The 13,058-nt window shown below is 43.6% G+C and overlaps 1 protein-coding gene across 2 annotated transcripts in view; it reads right to left on the bottom strand.

Moving 5' to 3' along the window:
- Positions 1 to 6,004: 6,004 nt before the first annotated feature.
- The window catches only part of LOC121868783 (phosphatidylinositol phosphatase PTPRQ-like), a 15,890-nt gene continuing 8,836 nt past the window's right edge, over positions 6,005 to 13,058 (bottom strand). Inside the window, exons 1-2 of one of the 2 annotated variants that reach the window (XR_006089448.1) lie at positions 7,723 to 8,360; positions 6,005 to 6,510 (exon numbers count right to left, since the gene is read on the bottom strand). Coding sequence is in view for 1 of the 2 variants with exons in the window: in XM_042369696.1 (XP_042225630.1) it covers positions 10,152 to 10,450 (299 nt within the window). In the remaining variant the exon portion in view is untranslated. Of the gene's footprint in view, positions 6,511 to 7,722; positions 10,451 to 13,058 lie in introns of those variants that run through there. The other variant, XM_042369696.1, reaches the window with a different exon arrangement.

Genomic DNA, 13,058 nt, shown 5'->3' with positions numbered 1-13,058 from the left:
TTATGTATTAAATACTATGTACCCATCTACCTAGGAGATAAAGCGGCCATCCACAGTGTTTTCTGGTAGATGTCATTAAAAACGGGTGTAGTAGATCACTATCCTCTAACTACCGTCCAGTCAGTTTAGCATCAATTGTAGGCAAATTCCTAGAAACAATAATTTCAAACTCTATCAGAAGTCACCTCGAGAAGCCAAAGTTGATCAATAATTCCCAACATGGCTTCACAAGCGGGCGTTCATGTCTGACTAAACTATTAACATTCTTTTTAACTGTTTTCGAATCAGTGGATGACGGACACGATTATGATGTGGCTTATCTCGACTTTAGCAAAGCTTTCGGCAGAGTCCCCCACGAAACACTAATTCGAAAAGTGGAGGCACATGGAATTGGAGGAGATATTCTAAAATGGATAAGGGCGTGGCTACAGGACAGGAAACAGCGAGTAAGCATAAACGGCACTAAATCCGATTGGGGTAACGTCACTAGTGGAGTACCCCAAGGCTCAGTACTTGGACCATTGCTATTCATAATATACATAAATGACAGAGATGTAGGCGTAGACAGCAATACTAGTAAATTTGGTGTCGACACCAAAATAGGGCTTGTAATAATTTTGACAGGAGTCGGCAAAACGACAAAGAGATCTAAACAAATTTTTCACGTGGTCTGAAAAATGGCAGGTGAAATTTAGTGTGGACAAATGTAAAGCACTTATTTTACGAGGTGCAAACAGAGAAACCAGATATCAGATGAACAAAATTGTCTGAGAGAAATTCGACCGTTAGAAAGATTTAGGAGTAATGGTAAGTAGGAATCTTAAACAAAGACAACAATGTGTATTGGTTCGGAACAAGGCTAACAAAGTACTTGGGTTCATACGAAGGAGTGTTAGTTACAAGACTAGCGAGGTAATCCGAAGACTATATCTTGAGCTTGTGACACCGTAGTACAAAATGGATATAGAATCCCTAGAAAGCATTCAGAAGAGGATGACAAAACTATTCCCGGGCATTAGAAACCTTGAGTACAGAGACAAATTAAAGCATCTTGATTTGCTCTCCCTCGACGGACGTAGAGTGAGAGGCGATATGATAAAGGTGTATAAATGGAAGTCAAGGTTAAACAAAGGTGATATAACAAAGGTACTTAAACTATCCAATCACGAGCGAACTCGTAGCAATGGTTTTAAATTGGACAACTTTAGCTTTAGGGGTGAGATAGGTAAACACTGGTTTGGAAATATAGAGGATGAGTGGAACAAGTTACCAAACATCATCATTAACTGGAACACGCTGGATAGCTTCAAATATAGGTTGGATGGGCCTAATATGGGCCAATAGGCCCGCTGCACTTCCCCCATTCTTATGTTGCCATCAAGTGGTTAAGGACAAAATTGTGATTGAAACTGCCAAGCGTCATCAAACTCCGCCATCTTACTGACCATATTGGATGAATCGAAGCTTTAGTTAATGCTTCGACTCATTCATTCGAGGATTGGTGTTGGGTTAACCACCCGACGAAAGTCAGTCAGATTGTGGACAGTGTGGTTGCCGGCTGTGGGTCTCACCTCCTTCTCCTCCTTAGTGGTAAGTTCATTGTCATTTGTACTGTGTGACCAGTCTTCACTTGTGTTATAAGTGTTACTGCTCTATTAGGTTAAGTATTGTATATTATAAATTATTTAATTGTAGGCTTAATAGTGTTATGTTATGTCGATGGGTATATTTTCATTCTGAACAAACCTGCTATTTAGTTATTGTCTGATTAGTGTTTCTAGACTACGTTGTAAAAAGTCTAACTTAATAATATAAAGTTATTTTACTCTAGTTTTGCTTTACCCACATTTGAGAGTGACCAGTCTTTGAAAACGTTTCCTGGTAATACTTATTTTAGTCGTGAATCCAATAGAAGTAAATGTTCACAGTATGTACACAAATAAGCCTCAGATGAACACCTACAGTAAAATAGTACTGTTGTAAAATAACATCATAATCTGTCACATATTCAGTTACTCCCTGTGAGAGACTAAACGTAAATAACAAAATTAATGATTGATATTTTTTCACATAATTTACAGGAAGACACGAGAAACATTACGTGGGTGTTGTTCTTTTCTTCATCTTGTCCTTCAGTTTGTCCCTGAAGACGACAGCAGCGACTATGAGAGCCAACAGCAGGACGCCCACCACCACACCCGCCACGATGCCTCCAACATTGACGCCCTTGTCTGTGGTCACCGCGTCCCATACAGGTGGTCCAACACCTGCCGCCGTCCCCGCCTGCACATCAACATGTGCACCAAGATATTATTAACCAAAAGTGTTAACTCAGGCAAGCACACGTCCTTCATTAACTGTACTACGGAGTGAACATTCAGGTAAACAAAGATCTTTTGTGGCAGTTCTCCAGAAGCACATCCACACAGTAGACCTAATAGTCAACTACTGTACTTTCCAATAAACTTCTACAGAATTAAATACATTATTATATATAATAATAGACAGATAAATACGGTAAGTATCTGCCAGGGAAGAACATCACTGACCGGATGTGGCAACACTGACTAAGACAGACAACTTAATAAACATGAATGTTTACAGAGTATAGCGTCTATAACTTGTAGAGCAACACTTGTGATGTTACCAGGACAAACATCACAAAGGATTTACAACATATTGTGAGGGAGTACACTGTAGAGTAACACTGTAACATTGTTCCTGTAGAATAACACTGTAATATTGTACCTGTAGAGTAACACTAACATTGTACCTGTAGAGTAACACTGTAACGTTGTACCTGTAGAGTAACACTGTAACATTGTTCCTGTAGAGTAACACTGTAGCTGTTATACACTGTAACAGGTACTAAGGTAACACTGTAACATTGTAACTGTAGAGTAACTACTGCTTACTCTGCATGGAAGCATGTAACATTGCACATATAGAGTAACATTGTAGCTGTTGAGTAACACTGTAACAGGTACCTGAGAGTAACACTGTAACATTGTAACTGTAGAGTAACACTGTAACATTGGACATATGAAGTAACATTGCACCTGTAGACTAACAATGTAACATTGTACCTGTAGAAATCACTAACATTGTACCTGTAGAGTAACACTGTCACATTGTACCTGTAGAGTAACACTGTCACATTGTACCTGTAGGTAACACTGCATAACATTGTACCTGAGGGTAACACTGTAACGTTGTACCTGTAGAGCTGTAACATTGTACCTGTAGAGTAACACTGTAACGTTGTACCTGTAGACTAACACTGTAACATTGTACCTGTAGAGTAACACTGTAACGTTGTACCTGTAGAGTAACACTGTAACATTGTTTAGGGTAACACTGTAACGTTGTTACCTGTGAAATCACTGTAACATTGTACCTGTAGAGTAACACTGTAACATTGTACCTGTAGAGTAACATAAACGTTGTACCTGTAGACTAACACTGTAACATTGTACCTGTAGAGTAACACTGTAACATTGTACCTGTAGAGTAACACTGTAACGTTGTACCAGAGTAACACTGTAACATTGTACCTTAAGTAACACTTAACATTGTACCTGTAGGGTAACACTGTAACGATGTACCTGTAGAGTAACACTGTAACATTGTACCTGTAGGTAACACTGTAACGTGGTACCTGTAGTGTAACACTGTAATATGTACCTGTAGAGTAACACTGTAACATTGTACCTGTAGAGTAACACTAACATTGTACCTGTAGAGTAACACTGTAACATTGTACCTGTAGTGTAACACTGTAACAATGAACTTGGAAGGTAACATTACATACATGTAGAGCTGTAACATTGTACCTGTGGAACAACACTGTAACGTGGTACCTGTAGTGTAACACTTTAACATTGAACTTGTAGAACAATAACATTGTACATGTAAAGTAACACTAACATTGTACCTGTTAGAGATACACTGTAACATTGTACTGTAGAGTAACACTAACATTGTACACTGAATATACTAACATTGTACCTGTAGAGTAACACTAACATTGTACCTGTGAAGTAACCTAACATTGTACCTGTAAAGTAACACTAACATTGTACCTGTAGAGTAACACTGTAACATTGTACCTGTAGTGTAACATTGTATAGTGAGTTGGACTGAGCCAGAGATGGTGTAGGAGGTCAGGTTGTGGGATAGGCTCTTGTTGTTGGCTCCCAGATCAGCTGGTAGAGGTCAGCTCACCGTTCAGCTGGACGGGTTCATCCCAACACACCTTGACGCTGCTGCTCTTGTCTGTTAGGTTAAGGGAGGCTGGCGGCCTGGTGCTGCCAAGGTAAAGTTTACTCCTCAATAAAACTCAAACATTTAGTGAAGAAACACAAGTTAGTTTCTGGATCCTGCCAAACATCTTATTAATTTATCAACACAATAAATATTTTAGTTTTAACTCTTATAACAGAGAATGAATACAATATGTGGCCTCCATATAATGTTTTACACATGACGGTAAACTCAAGTTTATTTTAATATTGATTTTGTTTATTGGTTAAAGTTCTAGCACTCAAACACTTAAAGCTTTTGTCTTATAAGCTGACTCCAGGATAGTGGTGATGCTGTGTCACCAGTAACACAGATTCTCACCTGACTCCGGGGATGGTAGTCATGTTGTGTCACCAGTAACACCAAGATTCTCACCTGACTCCGGGTAGTTAGTGATGCTGTGTCAAAGTAACACCAAGATTCTCACCTGACTCCGGGGTAGTGGTAGTCATGTTGTGTCTCAGCACCCAAGATTCTCACCTGACCAGGGTAGTGGTGATGCTGTGTCACAAGTAACACCAAGATTCTCACCTGACTCAGTAGTGGTAGTCATGTTGTGTCATCAGTAACACCAAGATTCTCACCTGACTCCAGGGTAGTGGTGATGCTGTGTCACAAGTAACACCAAGATTCTCACCTGACTCCGGGGTAGTGGTAGTCATGTTGTGTCATCAGTAACACCAAGATTCTCACCTGACCCGGGGTAGTGGTAGTCATGTTGTGTCACCAGTAACACCAAGATTCTCACCTGACTCCGGGGTAGTGGTGATGCTGTGTCACCAGTAACACCAAGATTCTCACCTGACTCCGGGGTAGTGGTAGTCATGGTGTCACCAGTAACACCAAGATTCTCACCTGACTCCGGGGTAGTGGTGATTTGTGTCACCAGTAACACCAAGATTCTCACCTGACTCCGGGGTAGTGGTGATGCTGATACCAGTACACCAAGATTCTCACCTGACCCGGGTAGTGTTGATGCTGTGTCACCAGTAACACCAAGATTCTCACCTGACTCCAGGATAGTGGTGATGCTGTGTCACCAGTAACACCAAGATTCTCACCTGACTCCGGGGTAGTGGTGATGTTGTGTCACCAGTAACACCAAGATTCTCACCTGACTCCGGGGTAGTGGTGATGTTGCGTCACCAGTAACACCAAGATTCTCACCTGCTCCGGGGTAGTGGTGATGTTGTGTCACCAGTAACACCAAGATTCTCACCTGACTCCGGGGTAGTGGTGATGTTGCGTCACCAGTAACACCAAGATTCTCACCTGACTCCGGGGTAGTGGTGATGTTGTGTCACGAGTAACACCAAGATTCTCACCTGACTCCAGAGTAGTAGTGATATTGTGTCACCAGTAACACCAAGATTCTCACCTGACTCCGGGGTAGTGGTGATGTTGTGTCACCAGTAACACCAAGATTCTCACCTGACTCCAGGGTAGTAGTGATGTTGTGTCACCAGTAACACCAAGATTCTCACCAGACTCCGGGGTAGTGGTGATGTTGTGTCACCAGTAACACCAAGATTCTCACCTGACTCCGGGGTAGTGGTGATGCTGTGTCACCAGTAACACCAAGATTCTCACCTGACTGCGGGGTAGTGGTGATGTTGTGTCACCAGTAACACCAAGATTCTCACCTGACTGCGGGGTAGTGGTGATGTTGTGTCATCAGTAACACCAAGATTCTCACCTGACTCCGGGGTAGTGGTGATGCTGTGTCACCAGTAACACCAAGATTCTCAACTGATTCCGGGGTAGTAGTGATGCTGTGTCACCAGTAACACCAAGACTCTCACCTGACTCCGGGGTAGTGGTAGTCATGTTGTGTCACCAGTAACACCAAGACTCTCACCTGACTCCGGGGTAGTGGTAGTCATGTTGTGTCACCAGTAACACCAAGACTCTCACCTGACTCCGGGGTAGTGGCTTGGCAACAGTTCCAGGCACCAACAATGTTGTTGACAATCACTCCAGCTACACACACGTTGTAAGCCGTCCACGGTGTTAAGTTCCTCAAGTCCACATATATGGTGTCTGTGTCTCGTGAGCCGTGTGTGTTGTCGTGTGACCACAGCACGTGGCCAGTGTAGTTTACTGTATACCTCAGTACTGGACAACTTGACATGATACTCGACCATGTGACGGTCAGGTCGTGAGGGGAAGTGGGCAGGTCACAGCTGACCTTCTGTGTTGCCTCTGGAGCTGAGGAACAATGGTCACGAGCTATTACCATAGGCGAGGAAACAATGGTCGCCAGTTACTACCTTTAGAGTTACTACCATAGCTAAGGAACAATGGTCACGGATTATCACCTCAGCTGTGGAACAATGGTCATGAGTTCTTACCTTAGCTGAGTAGCAATGGGCATGAGTTACTACCTTAGCTGAGGAACAATGGTCACGAGTTACTACCTTAGCTGAGGATTTTTTTTTAGAGTTAGCCCACCTGGGCACAGGTCACTGTCCCCAGCTGGGCCTGGGGGGCGAAAATGTAGTAGTAATAATACTAATGATAATAATGATAAAGAACAATGAAGAAATACAAAAATGAAAAAAATCAAGAGTGAGAAACAATGTATGTATGTTGTGTTGTCAAAGTAAGAGAAACAATTGAGACCCTGCAATTGTGAAATGAGGCAGAAAGGCAAATAAGCAACCTAGGACTTGGTCACAGTTTTTGTGTCTACCATTAGACAATACATTGTGCTTAATATCTTCCCAGGCGGTAGTACCTCCTTATTTGGTAGCTGCCTACTACCTACTAGTGGTGATGCTGTGTCACCAGTAACACCAAGATTCTCACCTGATTCCGGTTAGGTTTCATAAGGTTAGTATACCATGCTGGTCATTCTCACCCTCCACGCCTTATGGGTTAGTGATGCTTGACCGAACTTACATTCAGCATTATCGTACATCAAATTGTAAGAACAGAAGACTGGTGGAAACTGCAGCGGACCTATCTATTGGCCCACGTATGGGCAGTCCCATTTACACCCAACCCCTATCGCTCATATATCCATCCAACCTATGTTTGAAGCTATCCAGCGTATTCGAGTTAATGATGATGTATGGTAACTTGTTCCACTCATCCACTACTCTATTTCCAAATCAGTGTTTACCTATCTCGCGCCTAAGTTTAAATTTGTCTAATTTAAAACCATTGTTACGAGTTCGCCCTGGCTGGATAGTTTGAGTACCTTGTAATTCCTTTGTTTAGCCCTGACTTCCATTTATACACCTCTATCAGGTCGCCCTCACTCTACGTCTCGAGGGAGTGTAAATTAAGATGCTTTAACCTGTCTCTGTAGACACACACACACACACACACACACAGAAACGCGCGCGGAGGAGTGAATTAATAGTTATAATATACACTATAAATAATATAATTAGAACAGTCCATTTGGTCACTCACGGTTCCCATCTGTACTGCCACGGGCGTCACCCCGTCACCATAACCTTTGATAGTGGCGGCCTTGACAATGATATTGTAGAGGGTACACGCTCCAGGCTGGTGATATTGTACTGGGTAATGTTTCCAGTGACACCGGCCACGACCGACGTGTTCCAGGTAACATTGTAGTTTGTTATGATGCCTCTGGGCTTCTCTGGGGGCTCCCCACCACCAATAAAGAGTCTGAAGTTGTAGAATGTATCCGGGTGATGGCTGGAGGTCCCGCTGGAGGACAAAATTACATAAAACTGTAGTTAATAATAATATGATAAAGTCCTCTGTGTACTTACAATGATTAGTAATAACATTACTTTTATAAGCGTGAACCCTGGAAGTAACACGGATAAACGTAGCGGATACTCGCCGAACACTTATGGGAAAGTATAATATGAAAATAAAACTTCTTGTTATTGGTCTGCAGTTTTCGAGGTAAAGAATTTATCTTGTATAGAGAACTGATCTAACTCACAGTAGGTGGTGTAGGTGCGTGAGAGAGCTAAGAGAAATATTACCAATAATTTAGTAATGTTTTGTTTCTCTGTTTTATCGGAGTTGGTCACGTCCGGTCATCTGGTGTAATATTTCAACTTCCGAAAAACACACAAATATACACTACAGTACAATGTATCGCAGAGGCCGAGTGGCTACAAGACGCGGCCGAGCCTGTAGGATGGATATATTACTTGGGGAAGTGAACGGCTGTAGAGAACAATACTGTTACCTGTACACCGACAGCAAGTGTTCAGTGTGTTGCTCCACACTGCCTGTGGGACCCACTCTCACACTGATCCCTTCTATATACAGCAGGTAGTAACTAAACACTACCCTACTACAATGTACTACCACCATATACTACCATGTACTACCATTACCACCACCATGTACTGCCACCATCAGCACCACCATGTACAAACATTACCACTACCATGTACTGCCACCATATACTACCATGTACACATTACCAGCACCGTGTACTGCCACCATCACCACCACCATATACTACCATGCACTACCATTACGAGAACCATGTGCTACCACCATCACCACCACCATGTACTACCACCATTATCACCACCATGTACTACCATTACACCACCATGTATTACCATTACCACCACCGTACTGCCACCATCAGCACCACCATGTACTACCAATTTATACTACCATGTACTACCATTACCACCACCATGTACTACCATTACCACCACCATGTACTGCCACCATTACCACCACTATATACAAACATTACCACCACCATGTACTACCACCATATACTACCATGTACTACCACCATACACCACCATCACCACCATTATCACCACCATGTACAACTACCATCACCAACCCCATGTACTACGACCATTACCACCACCATGTACTACCACCATTACCACCACCATGTACTACCACCATGTACTCACCACCATTACCACCACCATGTACTATCTCCATATACTACCATGTACTAATTACCACCACCATGTACTACCACCATTACCACCACCATGTACTACCACCATGTACCACCAATTACCACCACCATGTACTACCATCACCACCACCACCACCACCATGTACTACCATCATCACCACCACCACCACCACCGTACTACCATCATCACCACCACCACCACCACCATGTACTACCATCATCGCCACCACCACCACCACCATGTACCACCATCATCACCACCACCACCACCACCATCACCACCATGTACTACCATCATCACCACCACCAACACCACCATGTACTAACATCATCACCACCACCACCACCACCACCATGTACTACCATCATCACCACCACCACCATGTACTACCATCATCACCACCACCACCACCACCATGTACTACCATCACCACCACCACCACCACCATGTACTACCAACATCACCACCACCACCACCACCATGTACTACCATCATCACCACCACCACCACCATGTACTACCATCATCACCACCACCACCACCATGTACTACCATCATCACCACCACCACCATACCATCATCACCACCACCACCACCACCATGTACTACCACCACCATGCATTAATACCATCGTCAACAACATTCACTATAAACATCACTATCCCACTTGCATTAAGCATCACCTTCACCATCAACATCACCATCAGTATCAATATTACCATCAGTATCAACACAACCGTCAGTATCAACAACACCATCACTATCAACATTATCAACACCACCATCAGTATCATCATCACCATCAGTATCATCATCACCATCACTATCAGTATTGCCATCACCATCATCATCATCAACCATCACCATCAACATCATCAATATCAACCAGCACTCTCATTATCATCATTATCACCATCAACATCACCATCAGTATTGCCATCACCATCATCATCATCCACTACTCACTGTCCTCGTCTGTCGTTGTGTTGGTACATTTGTCATTATTGTATTTTGTTTTAGTCGTGGCGGCCACACACACTTGGTAGGTGGTCCAGGCCTCCAGCTGGGTGATGGTGTAGCTCAGCGAGGTGGTGTAAGATGTACCACCACCATCACTCTCACTGACGGGGCGCCAGGTGATCCTGTAGGTGACGACACAGTTACCGACGCCTTGTACCGCGGTCCAGTTCACGAACAGCTGAGAGGACTGATCCATCACCTTGGCCGCCATAACGTCCTGGAGGTAGGGATCAGGGTCTGGCGGATAACGTACAGCAACAGTTAGTAAGTATTTTGGGTGTGAAGCTGAGGACGTGTTTCATTAAAGTGTTGTGGTGAGACCATGTTTTCTCCCACAACTAAGTGAAGGTGTTATAGTGAGAGCCCAGGCAGGACCACTGGTCACAATATAGATACACTCACCATCTTCCTACTTTATAACTCTTGTCTATCAAAGGAACAATACATGTACAAGGTTGTGGTGCTGCACAGTAAGTGTGGTGTACTTTCCTGTTACAAGGAACAACAACTGGTTATTATTTACTTCTTATTCCTGAATTAAGGAGAAAATCAACAATATTTCAAACATGAAAGACAAACTAGTGATAGTGTTTACAATGGAGGGTGGCGAAATCTACACACACACACACACACACACACACACACACACACACACACACACACACCTCACTTATCAACACTTCAGAGCCCTTAAATAATGTTGTAAAATAAGTAGTCTCTATACTTGTCAACAAATCTGGTGTTATGGTTAGGTTTTGACTTTCACATCTCTGGTCACTAATGGATCAATGGCAAACACTATTACTATAAGAGTCAATAGTAGGTTCAGCAATAATAGGGACACACTAGGACTGGATAAGAAACAGTGATAGCTTTGAGAAGGAGACTGTGTGAGCCTCACCAGGGCCCCTCGGTCAGGTTCAGAGTTATTATAACATTATAAGGATTCAATGTTTTTCTCATGAGGTTAAGGGACTGCTGTCTCTTTCTTTCTCATGTGGTAAGGACTGACTGTCTCTCTCTCTTTCTCAGTTAGGGACTGACTGTCTCTCTCTCTCTTTCTCATGTGGTTGGGGACTGTTCTCTTTCTCTCTCTTTCTCATGTGGTTAGGGCTGACTGTCTCTTTCTCTCTTTCTCATGTGGTTAGGGGACTGACTGTCTCTCTCTCTTTTTCTCATGTGGTTAAGGGACTGACTGTCTCTTTCTCTCTTTCTCTCATGTGGTTAAGGACTGACTGTCTCTTTCTCTCTCTTTCTCTCATGTGGTTAGGGACTGACTGTCTCTCTCTCTTTCTCATGTGGTTAAGGGACTGACTGTCTCTTTCTCTCTCTTTCTCATGTGGTTAAGGACTGACTGTCTCTTTCTCTCTCTTTCTCATGTGGTTAGGGGACTGACTGTCTCTCTCTCTCTTTCTCATGTGGTTAAGGGACTGACTGTCTCTTTCTCTCTCTTTCTCATGTGGTTAGGGGCCTGACTGTCTCTCTCTCTCTCATGAGGTTAGGTACTGACTGTCTCTCTCTCATGAGGTTAGGGACTGACTGTCTCTCTCTCTCTCATGTGGTTAGGGACTGACTGTCTCTCTCTCTCTCTCTCATGAGGTTAAGGTACTGACTGTCTCTCTCTCTCATGAGGTTAGGGACTGACTGTCTCTCTCTCTCTCATGTGGTTAGGGACTGACTGTCTCTCTCTCTTTATGAGGTTAAGGGACTATCTGTCTCTCTCTCATGTGGTTAAGGTACTGACTGTCTCTCTCTTATGAGGTTAGGGGACTGACTGTCTCTCTCTTATTAGGTTAAGGGACTGACTGTCTCTCTCTCTCTCATGTGGTTAAGGACTGACTGTCTCTCTTACGAGGTTAAGGGACTGACTGTCTCTCTCACATGTGGTTAAGGTACTGACTGTCTCTCTCTCTTATGAGGTTGGGGGACTGACTGTCTCTCTCTTATGAGCTTAAGGGACTGACTGTCTCTCTCTTATGAGGTTAAGAGACTGACTGTCTCTCTCTCTCTCATGAGGTGAAGGGACTGACTGTCTCTCTCTTACGGGTTAAGGGACTGACTGTCTCTCTCTCATGTGGTTAAGGTACTGACTGTCTCGTCTCTTATGAGGTTGGGGACTGACTGTCTCTCTCTCATGTGGTTAGTACTGACTGTCTCTCTTTCTTATGAGGTTTGGGGACTATCTGTCTCTCTCTTATGAGGTTAAGGGACTGACTGTTTCTCTCTCTCATGTGCTTAAGGGACTGACTGCCTCTCTCATGAGGTTAAGGACTGACTGTTTTCTCTCTCTCATGCTTAGGGACTGACTGTCTCTCTCACGAGGTTAAGGGACTGACTGTTTCTCTCATATAAGGTTAAGGGACTGCTGCCTCTCTCTCATGAGGTTAAGGGACTGACTGTTTCTCTCTCTCTATGTGCCTAAGGGACTGACTGTCTCTTACGAGGTTAGGGACTGACTGTTTCTCTCTTATAAGGTTAAGACTGACCGTCTCTCTCCATTGGGTTAAGGTACTGACTGTCTCTCTCTCATGAGGTTTAGGGACTGACTGTCTCTCTCACGAGGTTGGGGACTGACTGTCTCTCTCATGAGGTTAGGGACTGTCTCTCTCTCATGAGGTTAAAACTGGCTTCTTCTCTCTCTCTCTCTTTCTTATGTGGTTAGGGGACCTGTCTCTCTCTCTCTCTCATGAGGTTGAGAGGTACTGACTGTCTCTCTCTCCTATGATTGGGGACTGACTGTCTCTCTCTTATAGGGTTCAGGGACTGACTGTCTCTCTCTCTCTCATGTGGTTAAGGAACTGACTGTCTCTACGAGGTTAAGGGACTGACTGTCTCTCTCATGTGG

Source organism: Homarus americanus, unplaced genomic scaffold (genome assembly GCF_018991925.1).
Source record: "Homarus americanus isolate GMGI-L3 unplaced genomic scaffold, GMGI_Hamer_2.0 scaffold30535, whole genome shotgun sequence".
NCBI lineage: Eukaryota > Metazoa > Arthropoda > Malacostraca > Decapoda > Nephropidae > Homarus > Homarus americanus.
This window is presented reverse-complemented; position numbering and strand designations above follow the sequence as displayed.